General features: G+C 53.5%; 5 protein-coding genes across 5 annotated transcripts; 2 read left to right on the top strand and 3 right to left on the bottom strand.

Moving 5' to 3' along the window:
• Positions 1–540: 540 nt before the first annotated feature.
• On the top strand, positions 541–2,667 carry JN550_009592 (uncharacterized protein; the record flags this gene model as incomplete). The annotated part of the gene is made up of 1 exon (XM_049321681.1): positions 541–2,667. One exon carries the CDS (start codon positions 541–543, stop codon positions 2,665–2,667), a length of 2,127 nt encoding a protein of 708 aa, XP_049168539.1.
• Positions 2,668–2,977: 310 nt separating this feature from the next.
• JN550_009591 (uncharacterized protein) lies at positions 2,978–3,969 on the bottom strand (the record flags this gene model as incomplete). The annotated part of the gene is made up of 2 exons (XM_049321680.1): positions 2,978–3,326; positions 3,419–3,969. 2 exons carry the CDS (start codon positions 3,967–3,969, stop codon positions 2,978–2,980), a joined length of 900 nt encoding a protein of 299 aa, XP_049168538.1.
• Positions 3,970–6,738: 2,769 nt separating this feature from the next.
• On the bottom strand, positions 6,739–9,012 carry JN550_009590 (uncharacterized protein; the record flags this gene model as incomplete). The annotated part of the gene is made up of 2 exons (XM_049321678.1): positions 6,739–8,540; positions 8,988–9,012. The coding sequence occupies 2 exons, from the start codon at positions 9,010–9,012 to the stop codon at positions 6,739–6,741; spliced, it is 1,827 nt and encodes a 608-aa protein (XP_049168537.1).
• Positions 9,013–11,568: 2,556 nt separating this feature from the next.
• Positions 11,569–13,507, top strand: JN550_009589 (uncharacterized protein; the record flags this gene model as incomplete). Its single annotated transcript, XM_049321677.1, has 2 exons — positions 11,569–11,596; positions 11,769–13,507. 2 exons carry the CDS (start codon positions 11,569–11,571, stop codon positions 13,505–13,507), a joined length of 1,767 nt encoding a protein of 588 aa, XP_049168536.1.
• A 2,449-nt stretch (positions 13,508–15,956) lies between these two features.
• On the bottom strand, positions 15,957–17,021 carry JN550_009588 (uncharacterized protein; the record flags this gene model as incomplete). The annotated part of the gene is made up of 1 exon (XM_049321676.1): positions 15,957–17,021. One exon carries the CDS (start codon positions 17,019–17,021, stop codon positions 15,957–15,959), a length of 1,065 nt encoding a protein of 354 aa, XP_049168535.1.
• Positions 17,022–20,009: the final 2,988 nt, after the last annotated feature.

The following is a 20,009-nucleotide window of genomic DNA, read 5'->3' as shown; positions in this document are numbered from 1 at the left end:
GCCTCCCGCCGAGTTCTACACAGGTATCTATCTATGTAGGTAATCAAGTACCTCCCTAGGTGAGTTACAGTAGCTACCCAGGTACCGTCCAGTCTGCGGCGAGCATCAATCCTTCTTCCGAGGTATTCGTGACATCTACATCCACCACAGAAGGAGAAAAGAATAGAGACACGGAGAACAACTGCAAATGATTAGTTCTCAAGTCTTTATTCTTGCAGGCAACGTTGGGAGCTGATATAGCTAATCGCCCATATGTTGGTGGGTCTCAGCAGTTCCCCCAAGAACCCTCTGCCAAGGGGACGGCCGCAATTCTGGCCCTTTGATTGGCCCGTTGATGGTGCTAACTTGGTGCCCTACGCTGCGCGACCCTGGATTTCCTTCTCGTTGGACCACGTTTGAAGTTCCGTGACAGCCATTGAGTATTCACCGGTCACTTTTGCGATATAGGCTATCACCACCCCTATCGGCGCGGCGTTCCCTGGGGTGAGGATGCATTTAGAGACGACAAGATAAGCCGGATCACGCTTTCTTCCTTCCATCATGGCTGCCAATGGGATAAACTCGGTTGCTCTCCCGCCCAAAGACGGCTTCGCATCGGGTCCCCTTTCCCCTGGTGAACCAGCAGCACCGGGGCTGCCGCTGAGAAGCCCCAATCCTTTGACCTCCAAAGTCACAAGTGTCTTGTCGACCTCCTACGCGGATGCAGAGTTCCGCGACGCCCTCGGTCTGCTGGATGAGCGCGGACTGGCCAACAGTGCTGAGACGCGCAGGCAACTGCGTTTAGATATCCAGAAGGAGGTGATCCAGAGCAATGGCGACATCATAACCGAGTTCGGCCGGGTTGCAGACCAGCTGCGCCGGATCGGCACCACCATCGACAAGCTGAACAGGAGCTACCAGGAGATGAAGAGCCATGTCACAGCAGCCCACAAGGCAACCTCGTCAACCTTGGACGAGGCTTCCAATCTGATAGCGCAGAGGCAGGATATCGAGAAGAAACAGCACGTGCTCAAGGCTTTGCGAGAGCATTTCGTTCTTTCCGAGGACGAGGAGGCCTCGCTCACTTTGACTTCTGAGCCCGTGGACGACAGATTCTTTGCCATCCTGGCAAAGGCCAAAAAGATCCGTACTGATTGCGAAGTACTTCTCGGCTTCGAGCACCAGACCTTGGGTCTTGAGATAATGGAGCGGACGTCAAAACACTTGAATCAGGCTTTCCAAAAGCTGTATCGTTGGACCCAGAAGGAATTCAAGACTTTGAACCTGGAGAACCCCCAGATCAACTCATCCGTTCGCCGGGCTCTCCGTGTCCTGGCAGAACGACCTTCACTTTTCCAAAACTGCCTCGATTTCTTTGCCGAAGCTCGGGAGCAGATCCTCTCTGATGCCTTCTACTTGGCGTTGACCGGCACATCCCCATCAGGGCAGGAGGATCGTTCGGTGAAACCCATTGAGCTGGTAGCCCACGATACCCTTCGGTACGTAGGTGACATGCTAGCCTGGATCCACTCGGCCACGGTCAGCGAAAGAGAGGCTCTCGAGATCTTGTTTGTATCGGACGGCAATGAAATTGCCAAGGGCATTCAGGCAGGTCGCGAGAACGACCTGTGGAGGCTCGTAACTGACGAAGCCGACGGCACCCCCGAGTTCGATGCCGTCAAGGCACTAAACGAGCTGGTAGACAGAGACGTCTCGGGAGCTGCACGCGTCTTACGGCAGAGAGTCGAGCAGGTGATTCAGACCAACGAGGACACGATCCTGGCTTACAAGCTTGCAAACCTCCTGAACTTCTATCGGGTCACCTTCTCAAAGCTGCTTGGGACACAGTCTGTTCTCCTGGAATCCATGTCAAACCTGGAGACTGAAGCCCTGCGGCAGTTCCGGTCGCTGATGCGGGATCACATTGCTACGTTACAAGGAGAATTCCAGCACACGCCGTCCGACCTAGGACCGCCAGACTTCCTTCAAGAATCTCTTAAACAGCTGACTTCTATCATGAAAACCTACGAGACGTCGCTTGCGTCAACTGGAGATCGGGAGGCAGATTTTCAGCCCGTATTGGCAGAGTCGTTCGATCCTTTCATATCTGGATGCGAAAACATGGCAAAGACTATCAAACCGCCGTCAGTTTCCGTCTTCCTCATCAACTGCCTTCTTGTGGCCAAGGCTGCGTTGGCACCATTTGACTTCACACAGAAGCGAGTAGAAGCACTGCAGTCTAGGGTGGACGAGCACGCTGAGAAATTGGTGGCTAGCCAATACGCTTACTTGAGAACTGAGTCGGGCCTGGATACATTGTATGATGCCTTGGCACCCCTCCAGGCTACGGAGGAAGATATAGCCAAGCTCCGTACAAGCGACGCATTGAAACCTGATGTTCTGATAGCAGCAAGTCAGAACCTTGATGATTTCTTACCGTCTGCACTGATGGACGCCATGGAGAACCTGCGCCACCTGCAAGACTCCAAACTGACGCGAGACATCACTGAAGAGGCCACCGAGAAATTTTGTGTTGATTTTGAGCATGTTGAGGAGATGTTGATCTCGGCTGACGAGGCCATCGAGCAGGGGCAAACGAACGGGCATGCTGGTAGTCAAGACGGCCCCCAAAGTCTACGCGCGTTGTTCCCTAGGACAACCGGAGAAATCAGGGTACTTCTATCGTAACTACTATGAGTTGAATAAAACATGTCAAAGTAATACGCCATTGCCGTTCAAGTCTTCCTCGCTCACGAAGGTTCTGAGTAAACACTGAACAGTTGCTGATTCACTCCAGACAGAAGTGGCGCCCACTCAGAGGTTTGGAGGCAATGCCGGCCTAGCTTTGGTGGTGATCATGTTCCCACCATTCTCACGACAACGCAAACATGGCGTAACAACCACCGAAAAAAGTCGACTCGTTCAGAGTATCAGGCCATAACATGCCAGACTGATTCCTGGCCGATCATGGTCTACGCTCTCGCAAAGCTAGTATATTTTAGTCCTCTGCAACAATCGTATTGGTCACACTTCCTACTCCGTCTATCTCGAGTCTGACCACATCTCCCACCCTGAGCTGGAAGGCCGCGTGCTCAATCCCAGCCCCTGAGGGAAAGGTGCCAGAGCCGAAGAACTCACCAGGGTAAAGCCGCGTGCTCCTCGACGCATGTGCAATCGCCTCTCCGATGGAGAACTGCCAACTGTCCGCCTTGCACTCCTTGACCACCTTGTCATTGATGATGACTCGGCCTCTGAGGTTGGAAAGCTTGGGTATGACCTCATCCGCTGAGACCACGGTCGATGAGATGCTGTTCGCAAAGCACTTGGAGTGCTGGGGGCCAAATCCGCTGCATCACGGGTGAGCTGGCTGGTTGACTGGTACGGCGGGACGATGGCCGTTCCTGTCCCATGAACCCGCGCTCATGAGGCGAAAACTCACCTATCCATCTCTGCCATTTGTACATTCCGCACCGAAAAGTCATTGAAAACGCAAAACCCTGCGATCGCATCCTCCGCCTCCTGGGGCGTTGCGTTGCACAGCTCCTTGCCTAGGACGACGCCGAGCTCGAGCTCTACGTCCAGATATTCGGCATACTTGGGATACCGGATCGGGGCGCCGTCATGGTAGAAGGCCAGGTGATTTGACTGGTAGAAAATGGGCTGCTGGTACCACAGGGGATGCGGCTTGAAGAGCGGGAACTCGCCGCCTCCGGTCAGAAAAGAGTAGAGGCGTGCGAGATGGTGCGCCGAGGGCCGGTACAAGGATGTCATCCCCATGGCGACGCCATAGTAATGTGCCTCAAAGAGCATGAAGTCTCGATACGAGCGTGGCTGGAAGGGCAGCGCTCGTTTGAGCTGGTCAGCTGCATCAGGTGGGTTGGATGTCAGCACAGATAGGAGTAACTGCTCGGAAGGGCTTTTTTCGACTCGGAGTGTGGCCCCTGTGTCGGAGATCTGTTCGATCTCGTTGTTAATGCGGTGGTACATCATCTTGGGGATCAGAGATTGAGCCGTGAGCAGTCTGAATAAGGCAACGGGCTTAGCAAGTTTCTGTGGCCAAACGTCCTCTAATTTCCGAAGCTTACGGTGTCTACCTGCATACCTGAGTACTTTCTGACTAGTTGAGTCACTGTCTCAGATCCAGATCTCAAACTTATTCCTGAACTAGTAGAATCGGCGGCCACCTAAAATCCTCAATAACATATTGTGTATCATAGGTACCCAGGCTGTTCGGGGCGATTCACGAGAAACGTAGAGGAGTCGATACAAGCATTCGTTGCATTGACTATTTGCTACGGCCCGAATTTGTAACCCGCGCATGGGATGTCACATCCGGAGGAAGGTCGGGAAATGCCGCCGAGGAACCAGCTACCTAGGTAGCGCGCGCCGGTCCGGTCCCATTTATTTCAGGGTATCATCGATGCCATAGGACCCGGGACGCTTTGTTAAGGGGCAAAATGCAAGATCTGGATTTTATGGGCCAATTGCCGTACCGATCTATCGTATTTCCCGCAGTTGGAAGGCATTGTTGATTTTAGACAACCACGGTAACTCTCAGAGATGCTTGCCCGATGTGATAGCGATGGCATAAACCGTCATCAACCTTTTCCCCCATTTTACAACTTATAGAAGAATAACCTCCGGTCCTGGCTTAAACCTCAATTTCTAGGTCACTGCTGATGAAAATTGACCGGTAGCATGACTTTCGTAGTTCTTGCTGGCACCTCTACGTTCCTGACCGTTAACCAGCTTTCCACAATCACCGACGGGCTTTAGGTCCCAATGTGCTTCTTGAAACAATTGATCCCGGCGTGAAGCCACATGAAAGGAGCCATTGCTTGGGTAGTAATAAGACTGAACCATCTTCCTATCAGCGGACTTGGAATGGCTGCAACGGGGTCAGAATCAATAAAGTTCTGGTATAACCTCACTTGCGTTTGCTTTAGGAACGATTACGTTCCTAAAACTGGCCCGGAAAGGAAAATAACCTTGAGAAGGCATTAATCCCCAAGGAGATCTCATATACTAGGCAGCGTTTGTTGATACGGTGACCACAGGCCATGTTTTGACCAAGTAACAGCATGGTCCCCGACAGAGTTGAAGATGCTTCACTGCCGCTCAGGACCCTCTCCTCATTTCTCAAATACTTGTTTGGGCGTAGAAGGGGAGGGGGGACACCACTGTAGTGAATACTTAAATTTTCGGTAAACGCCATTCTTTGACAACAATACTCTGGGATTTCATCGGTACAAGACGCCTGCCCTCCCTTCATCACGTCGTCCCCACCGTGTGCCAATCCTACAAGCATGACGGAGTTCTCAGATAGCTCCTATCCCAAGTTCGTGGATACAGGGCCTCGAGGTTCACCCACAGTGCAGTATGCCACCCTCAGCCTGGATTGCAATCAATATGCTACCAACGAGGAAATCACGGTGGGTGCTCAGGGATGTGACACGACCGCAGACAACGCCCAAGATTGGGAAGTGAGCTTCACTCCATCACAAGGTCAGCAGCCCAATCAAATGTTCGACATCGACGGCCTATGCAAGAACTGCGGTGCATCAGTGCATCTCAGCACCACAGGGTGCGACTCTTTTTGCCGGGCATGCGGCAAAAATCATCACATTAGCTCCTGTCCTCAGCCTGACCGTCAATGTATTTGCGTGGAATATCCCTTTCACAGCATCGGCGACTGTCCCAAAACGGCCATGCTGCTCTCGAGCACCACTTTTTCGTCATTCAGCAGCTCGCCATGTGAAAACTGCGGTAATTCGGATCACCTATCCAACCTTCCCTGTGACTTCAGGTGCCGAGCATGCGGCTCGGATGTACACAGCGTGGACCACTGCCCGAAACCAAACGATCAGTGTATCTGCGAGCCATACCCGCACCACAGCATCCAGATGTGCCCGATTTGGTGCACGCTGTGCCCCGTGGATAATATGCACCCATCGGTGCGCTGCGAGCTCATGTGCTCCTTGTGTCTGGAGAGGCATTCGGCGGTGAACTGCCCACAGAGAAAGTCTGGGTCAAATGGAAGGGGCTGTTCTTTGTGTGGTGCGATTCATCTGGTTCAGACATGTGGCATCAGCCCGATATTCTGAAGGAGAGGGTGGCGAAAGAATCGAGAAGCCTGGTATCGTGGAGCCTACAATAGCCTATCATTAGGTTCCATAGGTGGCGGCAAGGTATACGAGATTTCGTTAACGACGTGAATTTCCTTTTTTAAAGGGTTCAAAAACACCTGTTTGAAGTCACAATGGCAACTTACGCGATTCACGCAGTCCGCGAAAGGCCAGAGGAACTTGATAGACAACAGGACAGACGTGAATGCAGACATGAAGACTCATTCCTGGGCCAAAAAGGAGCCATGCAGTCAACGACTTCACTGTGACCACGGGTTTTTCTGAGATGGGGCTGCATGCCAGTGTCAGACTTTTAGAAGCCACAATCAGATTCTCGGTTACCTTGACCTCGTGTCCCCAGCAAATGTTCGATGGATGAACCCAATCATCAGCTTTCACAGGAAAGATCGTAGTTCCCCCGGTATTTGGGTCATTTATTAAATCATGTCAGCGTTAAAATTGTATCATTACCACGAGAACACTAGTTGAATGGAGTGATGTAGATATTATGACTATTTCACTTCACCCAAGTCTCCAGGCTTATATCCCAAAGCTACCATTGGCTCAGGAGTAAATGGAACATCCGATGTCGCCGTTGACCTTGGATAAAACCCGATATATCCTTTAAAAGATCTCAACTTCCTTTCATGGCAATGTCCTTTTTCCCGTCTCCGTCATCTACCGTCCGCATCATCCATGCATTTGCACCCCAGAGAACCCTTAAAGCCTCCAGCCGTTCCTCCGGAAGAAAGAGATCAAACCATCTACTCCGCCACACCTCCAATTTCTCCCAACTCCTCCCGGACCTACTACCCTCCTGTACATCCTCAGCTCCGGCAAAGACGTCGAGTAGGCGATCCGGTACCCGAACGCGGAGAATTGAAACATGGTGAAATATGCTGCTTATTACAAAAATGTCATCGTACTGTGCATTCTTCGTTTTGCCGATAGCCTGGTAGCGTGCTTTGATATCCCAATTGGAGATAGGCGGCCGAACCTGCCGGTAGTTGTCGTAGATGCTGTGACCTTTCCTGGGTTTCTTGGCGGCTGGCGGGCCACGCATAGGTAGACCAGATGAGGGAGAGATGGGCTTAGGCGGCGAATTCGGTCGGTTCCCTTGGCTAAGGGACGATTGACGCCCAACTGTGGGACTGTCCGGTTTCTCATCGTTTGTGCTCGCATGTCCATTTCTAGATTCAACAGGATTCTTGTCTTTGTCTCCCGTGACGCCTGCTGCACCCTCGATCTCTCGTCCAATCGGGCCCCCTTCGCTGCCACCCCATCGTTTCGCTGTTGCCCACCATTTCCCCTCGCCAGCGCGCTTCTCTTCGCGGCCTTCACGTGCTCGAAGTTGAGCTGTGATGAGAGCAGCTACCAACTCGCGACCCAAGTCGATGGCACTCTCGATTTGTGTGGAAAAGCTGGTCGTGTTGCGGGCTGAGACAGCTGCAAGCGGCCCTTCAACTACACCTGCTCTTGCGGCTTCGCGGGCTCTGGGAGTCCTGCCAAGAAAGACGCATCCCGACGGGAAATAGGAGACTGTTGGGTCTCGGGGCGGACGGCTGGACGATACCTTGATATCGGGTTGTGCCGGCTCTTGAAGATACAGTCGTGGTTCTACTCGGGGTGCCGCAATGTTACATCCGAAGTCATAGGAGACGAGCTTTATAAAGGCACTAATAAGATTGTGTCGGACCTCTGGTGGCATCGTATTCCCTGGAGCTGTCCTATAGGTCACGCGCCAATTCTCTTTGCCCTTCGGCTCCGCGCGTGAATTAGACTCTGTGGCGGTAGCAGCTGCGGCTCCAAGGTTTGCCAGCTCAGCCTGTTCCAAGCTTGCGTCCAACGGGTTCGGCCGTGATTTTTTGACATGACCAGCTTCCCCTTCCGCTAGATCTTCGTCCTCGGAATGAACCACAGTTGGGAGGGAGGTATCATCCCAGTGATTGGCCATCTGCTCTAGTTGCCTGAAGAATTCATAGCAGTTTCCCAATCTTGGCGACTTCACACCCGGCTCAGGTCTCATGCGGCGTACGGTCCGAAATGCGGATTGGTTATCTATGGATAACTCATTGCGCCTCTCAAGATACACCCTGGCTTCAGGTGATTTGTTTCCATTGCTCAGAGGTATCTGAAACTCCGAGTCCCTGGCTCGAGCTTCGTCCAATGATATGTTCTCCCATTCCTTCGAGGTCGGAGGAAGAAATGACGGGTCCGGCAAGAGACGTTGAGCTGGGGTTTCGGCATGCACTTGAAGGCCCAAGGCGCCGAAGTGGGCCTCACTCAGGTCACCCGGGCGATGGAGCGATTGCAGGAGTCGGACCACTGGCGTCTCATGGGACGGGTTCTCCGAAGACGGTAAATGACAGTCCGGAAACACGACCGGGGTTGCTGGCGGCACATCTTTCGGTGGCGGACCGATGGTTGATGGCTGGACTAGAGAAACGTATAAGATAATGCCGAGCCAGGGAACAGTAACCGACTAAGAAGGAAAAAGAACAATTGCAACAAATGGAAGCCAGTCAAATTCCGGACTCCAGGATGCCAAGGCGATCACCCGGAGCGAGTTACAGAACAGGGCTGAACCAGGCGTCGCATAGCGTCTTGGTGGCTCGCATGATCCAGCATAAAGTTTGTATAGGAAACAGTATACACATCCGGGGTCGTGCGTCAAGTCTGGACGGGGGACGCGCGAAGCCTGCGGGTTAAAAGGAGAGAAAAATCACGCCACCACCCACTCACACCTGGCCTTGCACTTGCAAAGCAGGAATCCCAGTACGGGATGGCTCTACGAGATGGTAAATGCGGAAGCGAAGGTTTGGTGCCGGGCACGTTACCCCTCATCCAGCCAGGACGGGATTGGAGTTGGAAGGGTCAACTTACGCAAATTGACGAGGCCACCAAACATCGCGGGTGGAGGTCCTCGGACGCCGCGAGCTACGGCTTCCGTTTAGAATTGAGGAGTTCTAGTTCAGCTTCATCGCGCGGCCACCCGGCAGTCTCAGAGCTCCAAGGCCAGAGAGTCCCTGGGGAAGACTAGATCACTTTGGTCAACCGCTCGTGTGCCACAAATGACGTTGTAGGCTAGTGGGCCAGGCTGCTCTGATTGCCAGCGCGAGCTGTCTTGAGTTGAGTGCTGGAAGCGGCACCGCATGCAAACGTTGCCGTGGCGATCCCTAGACCGGACCCGACGAGCGTCTGTCCAAGATGTTGAGGGTCGAGGGCTCGGAACGCGCATCTAAGGCCCTGCAACAGGAGCTCCAGACCGAGAACTTGGGAAAGGGGAGGGAAGCAGGTTGTTGCTGTACTTCACCCCGTACTAACAGGGGCTAGAGTTGGTGGTTGGCAACGAGGCCCGTGCGTCTGCATACGTGCAGCGTACAGCGTTGTCCTGTCTCACCAGACCTGGAAATGATCATGTGCTTTTCCTCGGCCGGGTCGCCGTGTCTGACTTTCGCATCCATCCCCATGCAGCCGATTATCAAACGCGGGACTACCTGCGGGACAACCTACGGGATACGCATTGCACGTCTGGGCGGATCAGTATACACCGCAAGCCCGTGCATGGGCCTGATGACTGGGGTGCCCACACAAGAAGAGAGTGGCCACTGGTTTGGACACTATAGACACTGCTTCGATACTCCCATCTGAGGCTTAGCGAGTGCTGTACTTCTCTTATGCAGTAGAACTGAAGCGTGACAGCCAAACGCCGGAGGCCCAGACGCTATAGTCAAGTAAAATATTTCCGATGCTGCAGTCCCTGTCCGAGCACCTCATCGGGGAACTTCATCCACTTCATCCATTTCATTCTGATCTGACAACAGTGGAAAGGTAACCACCTCAAGCACCAAATGTTGGTCAGCCCATGTTTGATGCTCAGCGGATCTCGCAAGAGAGAAACAAACATTTAGTGGTCCGTCATGATCCGAGAGCCCCCTGACCCGGCCCAACTCTACCGTTTAAGCTTGAATCTGGATCGACAACGATATCTTCCGCCCACAACTGGAGGCTGCTTGGTGAGTGACCCCGTTGTGCTGTTCCACTTTTCGACGCGGCAAGTGCTTCGAGGGCCTCAGCGCTGGAGTTGTCAGTTTGAACCAGAGACCACCCTGTCGCCCTGCGACAGAGTTAACGTGAGGGGCTAGCCGTTTTCACTTTTCTTCTAGAATGGTTTACTATACTTGGACCTGGCGCTAACTTAGTGTTCGGTTCAGATTGACACTCGGGTACCCTTGGCAATCGCTCTAGACAAATCCAGCAAACTCCTCCGCCGGCAATGCCTCCAGTAACGTTGGAGCTGGTTTCTGGCTCATGTCACACGCACCATACCTCAGTAGTTAGTTACAGCAGGGACTACCCAACTACGTCGAAGTTTGGGTGGTCAAGATTCGGTGTGGCCCCAGAGACAACTGTTCTTGCCACGACACTTGCACCATCACTCCACGGAGTGTCGTCGTTAAGTGGGACCTCAACGGGGTTTCCTCCAGGAAAGGAAGGCTGCTCAATGACTTCACACACACCCCACAAATCCCTATATTGCAAGCTCAAGCTGCACGGCTAGTGGGCAGTTTGCATTCCTAACCAGGCGTTTACTATAAATTTATCTCCGGCGATAGGAATGGTAAGCATACCGACAGTACAGTCCGAAAGAAAGTCAATTCTATTGTGTGCACCTGACCTTGCTGTTCGATCCTCGGAGACGTAATGATCGAAGAACTCATCCGCAGGGCCTCTCCACATTTGGGTAAAGTCGCCAAGCGGCTCTTCATGAGGCTGAGGGAGAAGGTGCTTCAGATCTGTCACAGGACAGGGGTTGAGCTCCAAAGCGCAACGGCTTGCCCCTCACCCCCCTTGGCGTTCTGGGGCTGCCCACCAGAACCTCTTCGCAACTCTCTTACACCACGACCGAAAACGCTCCCACGGACAGCCAATCCCACGGAGGCGTTTGGATCTGTCAAACACGGTTGACAAGGTACAGTTCATGCTGGGGGCAAGTCCGCGACCGTGCTGCTCGCAGTGAGCCGAGAGAGAGGCCTGGAGGCTAGGCTGGCACGACCCAGAGACTGGTGGGTGGGTTTGCTTCACATCTTGTAGTGAATCTCCTCTTGTTCCCTTGTCCTCCCAGTTGCGATTCATCTTTGAATCACCTCCATTTTGCCATCACACAAAGTGCAATTCAGCCGTGGTGCCGCTTGTTTCTGCTTCCCATCGTGGAAGTCCACTCTTTGCTCGTTCTCTCTAGCAGAGCAACATTCATGGTCTGGACCTGATCGTGGCCGGCCGTTGGGCCATTTGTTTCTTTCGCTTCTACTCTGAGAGTCTCCATGTATTATTTTTTGTTTGCTTGAAGCGACAGCCTTCTCCTAGATCTTGCGACTGGAATCGCTTTCATATAACCAACCGAGAAGATGGCGACGAATGGCCTCCCTAGCGGAGCATTCACTACGAACTTGGGAGGAAGGAAATGTACGGCAATCCCGAAGGCGAACAATGTAGGCGGAGGGCAAAGTTCGACCTCAACTACGTCAACATCGTCATCGTCGTCTACATCGACATCAACATCGACATCAATATCAACAACCCCGAGTTCAACTTTGATAAGAACGTCAGCTGCCACGTCGACAACACCGCAAGTAACGACAACACAAGCTGCTGCGCCGATAGTCCCTCCGGCAGTGAATCCGGTCATCGATAGCACCACTTCCATCGCTCAGGAGACTTTTACCAGTACGACGAGCTCTACCTCTGTTCCCCAGACTTCCACAACTGCACCGGCGGCAACGTTACAGACCTCGATAGCGGCAGCACCGCCTGCAGTGGTATCGAGTGTAGTGACCGCTGCCTCCCCTACCCTTTCCCCTTCCCCGCCCCCTTCCTCTCTCACTACATCTATACCTGTAGCTGTGTTCCCTCCCACGCCTGAGAGTGAGCTTCAGAGCCAAAGCATACAGACTGATAACGCTCTAGCGTCTACAACGTCATCCATTAGGACTCAGACGACAGACGCTTTGGATACAGCGAGCGCTGGAAACGCTGCCTTAGTGACCACTATAGGAACTGGGGCAACTTCCACCCTGAGAGACGGTGGAACAACAGACTCCTCGACATCTGAAAATGCTCCATTCTCAACAAGCGGCAGTGGCATCAGCACACAGACGACGGTGGCAGTGGCAGGGGGTGTAATCGGAGGCCTAGTAGCGTTGTCACTCATCGCTTTCGCAATATGGTTCTGGCGCAAGCGTGTTGTGAAGAAGCGGAGGAGTACGATGTTGACGCCTCTCGGGCCCGAGTCAGGATTTGGCAACATGCGCGAGAAGGCACCTTATACAATAAGCCGGACATCCATTGGGCCAACCACATTATCCGAGAAACTGAGGGTGACTGTGGGGTCTAACATGAAGAAGATACGGGGGAGATTCGGCAGTCTTGTGGGGCATAGCCCAGCGCCGAGCGTTAACATGAACAGAGGCAATTCGCAATTCCTCGACAATACAATCCACAGCCGCCATAGCTCCTCAGACCTGGGCCGCGATGGCTCGTCTGCCAAGGACCGCCTTCTTGGCTTCTTTGGACGTTCCAACGACAGAGGGCGCGGCGAGTCTAGTCGAAATGATCTCTTTGAAAGAAGCCGGAACATGAAGGAGACCAAGGCTACTCTTGGGTCCCAGCCGGACTTCTTGACCCTGCTCAGCATGGACGACAAGCAGCTGGCAGCTCAAGCGAATAAGGGGCGCAGCAGCGTCAACAACCCGCGACGGTCGCAGAGCGCTGGTTCGAATGAGCATTTCCTTGGCTCTCTGGGTCTCAACTTTGAATCACCGAATCCGTTCTCAGATGCCAACGCTATGAGCCACGACTCTGCCAAAGTGGCCCCGCTGACGGTCACGAACCCCGACAACCCCTTCTCGGATCAAAATGCTATCCAGCAGCCAACTGCCAGCAAGCAACCCGGCCCAGCGACGTACGTGCAAAATATTCGTCGCTCGCGAGGCCAGTCAGTAGGCGGCGTTGCCACGCGGCCGCCCAGCAACGCTCCCAGCATGTACCGACAATCCGGGGCCTCCGTCGAGTCCTTTGAGACGCGACGGAACAAGTTCCGGTCCGACCCTTTCGACCTTGACAGGCCGGAGCTGTTGTCAGTCGGGAGCGGCAGCAGAGCTAGCAGCACCAGAGGCAGCGGGGTACCACTCCCACCTCACCCGGCACACACGCGCAACGAGAGCTTCACGAGCAAGTACTCGAGCGGCGTCAGTCTGGACCAGTGGAGTGATCCGGGGCCAGACGTTGGGCCCGGGAGTACACGGTGGGAAAGCCCCACGCCAACGGGCGAGAGGCCACCAGACGGCCGGAGGAGAAGCGGTGCCAGCCAGGGGAGCAACGGAACCGTAGGAAAAGCATACTGAGCCATTGCCAGGGGATAGGTGGTGATGGCTGTTGTGCCGAGGCTGTAACGAAGCAACCGCCACGAGGAAGGTAGGCGGCAACTATTTTTAAACGCATATATCGAAAAGGGGTTTTGAGGCGTTACCTGGTGTTGGCTGTACTTGATGTGATTGATACCTAGTGGTGGAATTCTTGGGTCGCTTAGTCTCTATTGTTTAGTATACGGGAATTTGCATAGCGGGCGCGCGCGGCTACCAACATGGTCGCAAGGGAGTATAACGGCGACAGAGGCATTGACGAAGAAGGACGCAGACGGGACCATAGCGGAAATGAGTGAGACTGGAAGTGGTGCGAGGTGTCTCTGTGTGTGTGTGTGTGTGGATGGAATAGCGCCTTTGGCCAGAGCAGCGACATATGATATAGCTACATACTTCTCAGTACCCTCGGCCGTCGAGCTGCCAATGGCCCAGGGGAAGACACGCTCGTTTTTGAGTGCACGTTTTATTAGAAAAAGAAAGAAAGTTCAAAACCATTGCGGCGTTCTCCATCCTAATACTTTGTCTAGTCATATCGAGGGCAGAAAAAGTAGTAAACTTGAAAGAGGCAACATCGACTTGCCTTCCAAGTTAATGCTTAACAATTCAGCAATGTCACCTAGTACAGTCGCCACGTTGGGAGAGAGCTTGGCATATATTCTCACCAAATACTGTGATTGGTCCCAAGCAACTCATCTAGGACTCATCTTTCACAAGGACCGGAAAGCGGGAAGCTAGTAGTAATCCGCCAGGGAGATTTGGGGAAAGAATCACTCCGCACTCGGCTCTGGTTGCCATTCTCTCCCTCCTCCCTCCAGGTCTTCAGACATCTGCCCTTATCATGTACGGACGGGGAAAAAGCCAGCAAGACTCACAACCGAGAAACGTGCCAATTGCACTTGCTACATCGACATTAGGACACACGGCCAACTCAATATATAGTAGCCAGCAGGTACTGCCTCAAGCCTGTCCACCGGGCGTAGTGAGTTTCTCACTAACGCATCACACGCCAAAATTATTTAATGGGTATCGAACAGTCAATGAACATTGCTCAGAAATTGAACTAGACCAAACTACCAACTTGGCAGCATCGCGGATTCAAGTATTCGATCGCGCCCCCAGTCTCTTTTTCAACAAAGACCAGGCAACACCATGCCAGGGAGAGCGGCCGCTTAAGTAAAGCAGCTTAACCGCCATCCAAAACACCACTACACAGTACACTACCTGTCCTGCTTGTCTGTTGAGCAAAATTGAAATTGAAAGAAAGAAAGAAAATCACATTAGCGCCCAAATATGGCGTACGCCACCGGCCCGAATTTTCTTCTTCCCTTTAATTATGCAGATAGGCCCCAAGGATTCCAAGCTCTTACGAGCAGCGACGTTTCCAGATCACTGGCTAGCCTCGAGACCCTACCGGCGGCCATCTCCGTTTGGCCCTCCTCCGAGTTAAGGATTCGCAACGGTTGCCGAAGAGATCAACCAGTCCCGACCAAATGCCGAGACAGCTAAGTATGTGACTAAAAGTCGGCGAGCAGGTGCGCTGGCTGACTGGTGTAAACCTTCGAAGATCAATAATGCCTCTTCAGCTGGGCTGCTGTTGTCAGTGCCCCTCTGAGAGAAGGAAACGAAAGAGAGCCTCAAGGGCGCCGTCCCCCCTCCCCTCTCATTGGCCAGCACCCGGGCGCCATCGAGTTCACGAAGTGCGACAACCGGGTTTGGCCCCGTTGGGCAAAGCCAGCTGGAAGAGGGCCAGGAACGGGCATTGACCAATGGTGACATCACCTGGAGTGCTAGCGGCAACGACCCCTGTCTCGGGGCCCAGGACCTGCTCGTGATTGGCTGCTCCGGTTTCAGTCGCGACGCGAAAAGACGCGCAGCCCCTCCAGATTCATGCGACCTGACACGCCCGACCGCGTTAAGTGGCCCACATCTTTCGAGAAGCCATTAAATGCAGGCTGGTGGCCATCGTGAATTTTCGTGCGTAATCTGGGTCATTGATGCACAGCAGCGTGGCTGCTTTGTGTGTGTTGTCTTGTTGTCTTGTTTGAATGTGCTTGGATTTCGCCTGGGCTACAGAATGTGGTAACATACAGAATATAAGAGACCTGAAGACAGGGCGAGGAGCTGACTGGCGTGATTGCGAGTGCAGTGCGGTTGTGTGTATGTGCATGTGTTTTGTTGTAAGAGCAATATCCAACGCCTGGGCCGATTGACTCCGTGCCGAACCCCGGTTCACGCCATACGACGTGGACATCAAAAACGCCTGCTTCCTCCGCAACATCTAAATAAACAATCATTGGTATTGAAGTGACCAAGGAAAAATCGTGGCGTAATATGCGTCGCCGCGTGGTGGTATCATGATCACATGAGGAAAATATGTGTGGTGTTTGGTAATGGGGGTGTGCGTAGCGGAGTCGGGAACCGGCATAGTCGTTCATACCAATCCATGGTATGGTTCCTCGAACGTGAGTCGTCTCCTTGCCACAGTAAGCGGTGTCTTGGCTGTTGTGAGGGCCACCGGTGTCTTCCATGGCTTTTGGGCCGGGCTCGGCGTGATATTGACAAAGTCGGAGAAATCAAAGGGCTGTCCCGGGGTGGCTGGGAACAATAGGTTGCTTCCCCCTCCTGGGGTGGTCATCATGGACGAGGGGAGGGCGAGATCCCTCTTGGGCGGCGGTGTAGATGGCGGTTCCATCATGGTCTTGGAAGACCGAACCGCCGGCGAAGGGGACGCCGCTAGATAGAGCAGCAAGTCTGCACCCTCCTCCTTGCTATCATCGGTCTTCCCCTTGCTTCGGCGGTTCACCGGTCGGTTGCGCATCGGCGGCGTGCTGGGCGGCGACGACCGGCTGTGGTTGACTTGGAAAGAATGCGTCGGCAGGAGGTCGTCCTCGTCGTCCGAGGGGGGAGCGGCGAAGTTGGGCGAGGCCAGGTCCACCGACACCCGGCGGGTCCCCTGGAAGAAGGAGACATCGGGGCCCGTAGAAGTGGTAAAATGCTGTTGCCTGCGGGGCTTTATGGGCGAGGACTGTATCAGTTGGCGTTGTGCCTTGAGAGAAGTGTGTCCATTGAAGGATCTGTGAGCCGTCGGCGAAGAACGGTAGCGTTTGGTTGGACTCGACATGGCCATGTCGAATGATGCCATGTAGGTGCGCTTGCGATGGCCTGTGCTGCCGTTGCTCGAGCCGATGGCGTCCGAAAACAGCGGTGCCTTGAGTGGCGAGCTCATGAGGCCCCTCGTGGGGTATGGCAGCTCTGATGTGCTGGAGGACGAGTCGGACAGGACATCTCCGTCGGGCAGGCGGGTCTTCTGGACTTCTGCATATTTGGGTTCGATGGTGTCGAGGGTCAGGTCCTCCCAGCCGTGCTTGGTCTTGAAGTGTGCTAGAGCCAAACGACCCTGCAATCTTCGGGCAATCTGCATACGTGAAGGGCCGGTCAGTCGTCCGTTTGTCTTCTCTCGAGGTGGCTTGGTGGAGTTGGGGCTCAAAGTGTGCATGCTGGCTCTGCCTTACCTTGCTGACCTCAACCCGCTTGAGCACTTTATCGGCAACCTCCTCTGGCTGCGGCTTCACAGGCGACGACATGCTTCTGAACTTTTGTTTGGACATTCGGTTGTGTTCCCGGGTCTCTGTCTGAATACCTCAAGATTTTTTTTTTCTCTTCGAGGTCCCACGGAAGGGCGGTTGCGCAGGGAGAGTGGGTTGGGTGTGGACCTGTTAGCAATCCGGCGCTCTTTTTTGGTGTAAGCGGAAAAGGGAGATTGGATTTGCACTCGAGGCTTAGGTTCCAGCTGAGGCGACCGAATATGTTGTGAGAGGACGCCACACTACGGACGGTCAACCAGATACGAAAAGCCGAACGGCAGATACAGATGGGAAGAGGAAGGATGCTTTCGTCAAGAGCTTCTCGGGTGTCAATGTGGATGTAGGTGGTGTGGTCGTGGGAGAGAGTCTTGTCACAGCCCATGCCATGGCCAGGAGTCCTGCCTCCAGTGTGACCTGACCACTGCTAGAGCCTAGTGCCTCGCAAGTGCGCTCTGGCTCGGCAACGGGATAAATGAGGTGAGCACTGGAGCTCTGGTGCGCCCCCCAGCTCGCTGGGGAGATACCCACCCCGAATCCAGCCCCGGCGCTCTCATAGGGCCATGCTCCAGGCCGCACGGCATGCCTTGCAGCACCTGCAGGGGAGGTTCTCGCCCGCTAATTTGGCGGCAGCACCCAACTGGCCAATGCCGTCCGCTGGCGATGGCTGGGGCCCGTCTCCCGCGTCCTGTAGGCATTTCACCCTTATTTCTTGGACCGGCTACAGCGCATCCTACTGTAACTAACTGATAAATTCTACGACTGCTGTCGGTACATACCTGTGGACGGTCCTGGTTCTGACAGGTTGCCGGTACGACGTAAGAAACCGCTGGGCCTTGTTGCACCCGTAAGCACCGCCGTTTGAAGTCTTACGATGAGAACGAACAGGCCAACCTGAACTTGACGGCGCTGGGGAACCAACGACCCCGTGCCAATCTCCTGGGTCGTTGTCAAGTCAACTCGTGTTCGTTGCTTTTGCATGCGGCGCTCTTCTTATTCACAGGTTTGATTACTATACCCGTAGAAATCGGTTCTGCGGGCTTTGGATCGGTAGTTCTGGGAAGCGCCGCTCCTCAAAGCTATCCAAAAGCGGGAATGCTGCCTTTCGGGGCTCTTGCTTCTTATGGGAACGTAACGATCGCATCCCTACCTAACTATGTAATTTAGGTACATACAGTGTCTAGTTACCGTCGCTTTGACCCCAGGTGCAATTGAGCCTCGAGCCAGGCAACGGGCCGCCCTCGCCAGATGTTACCTCCCATCATTCGGCACATGATGATCAGTAATGTCCTGGCGTCGTGTACCTAGCTCCTCAAGATTTCAGTCTATAGTGAAACAAAGACCGATGCTGATAGCAATCGTAATGTCCCCCGTTGCGTTGAACGTACGTTGGTGCTATAACTCAAATTGGTCCAAATCGGGAGACAATCAGCGACGTCTGGCAAGGAAATTCCACTTATCATGCAACCAAAATGGCTGATGATTCGAAGAAGCCCAGACAGGCTTCGTTGTCTGGTGAGCAAAGTTATGGCTTAAGATGGGCTTGGCTCCAACAACTGCGAGCCCTTATCTGGAGGACTGGACGGGCAGCTGACCTGACTTTCAATCTAGAATGAATAGCACAGCATGACATGATAGATGTATTTGAGTACGGCTTGTATTTACGTCGTCCACAGCTTGTTACCGAAGCCCGTTTGTGACAAGTGAGATAACTGGCGGATGCTTTCTGATGAGATCTTGTGTTGCCAGCTAATTTAAACCCCTATCGAGAGGAAAGCTAACTGCTCGCACCATCGCTGGCTCTTATGCCCGGTGCAGAAGCACTGACATTTTTTTTTTAATGGAACTCTCATGCAAGCACTCAAAGGGAGGCCAGCAAGCATGTCCCTCGGCTGCTTGGTAAGTGAGGTTGCGAGAAGCACGATTGGTTTGCTGTGCCAAAAACCGCAATAGAACTCCTTGCTATGAGTTATCTAACCTCGAATTCCGCAGCCTTGGCGTTTGCTAGGTTGAATGACACAGTTATTGGGCGTGAGCAACCACAATCCAGAACCATGTCATCGAAGAACTTTGAACGTGGAGTTTGCGTGGAGCCTGCAGTGTTTTTCATGCCGCATCCCTCGGTGCCGTCCGTTTGTGTATTACTTGGTTAGATGCGTACCTACCTATAACTAATCAGCACAACGGTTATGGTGTAGCTCGTAGACCGGCAGAGCTTGAGCTGATCTAGACGAAGCACAGCAGGCTCGGTGGCAATATCAGAAGAGACGAAATAACCTGACAACTCTGCTTGCACGGCGATTGGGTATGTTTGGTCTGAAGGGGTTTGTGCTTAGCGTGTCCGTGTGACAACGTTCAAAGATGGTCGGCACATCGTGGGGAATGCGAGGACTTCAGGCTGACGACGCTGATAAGTGAACTGGGTTTGAGTTTCCCCGTGCGCAGAATTGATGAGTGGCCCCAGGAACCCAGCGAACGCCGTCTTTCCCGATCACGCCTCATGCGAGGCGCTCATCCTGCATTGCATCCATTGCATCCGTGTGCATGCAGCCTAGAGGATGACACGGAGGCTCATGTAATGTAGATCCCACGCAGGACACTACCCAGGTGCTCACCACTGCCATAGACGCTGGGTTTGTCGGTGAACGAGGAACCCACGAGACTTGTACGCCATACGGAAACCAGTCCGACATTAGGCTCGTGAGCAGAGAGTAAATGCAGTATTGCTGCCCGTATTCGTCGTTGTAGGGTGGCAAGACGTTCGTACCCAGCTCCCAAGATTACCTAGGCAATTATAGTTTGGATGACTGTTTGCTGATCATTGGAGCCCGCCGCATCACCGAATAGTGTTCTTTACTAGCTGTCCTTTAAGGTTATCCGTGGACCCGACGACGGAGTCGACT

This window comes from Neoarthrinium moseri (assembly GCF_022829205.1).
Source record: "Neoarthrinium moseri strain CBS 164.80 chromosome Unknown scaffold44_Wmoseri_CBS_16480, whole genome shotgun sequence".
In the NCBI taxonomy this organism is placed as follows: domain Eukaryota; kingdom Fungi; phylum Ascomycota; class Sordariomycetes; order Amphisphaeriales; family Apiosporaceae; genus Neoarthrinium; species Neoarthrinium moseri.
The sequence above is the reverse complement of the archived record's forward strand: the minus strand, read 5'-3'. Positions and strand labels throughout refer to the sequence as shown.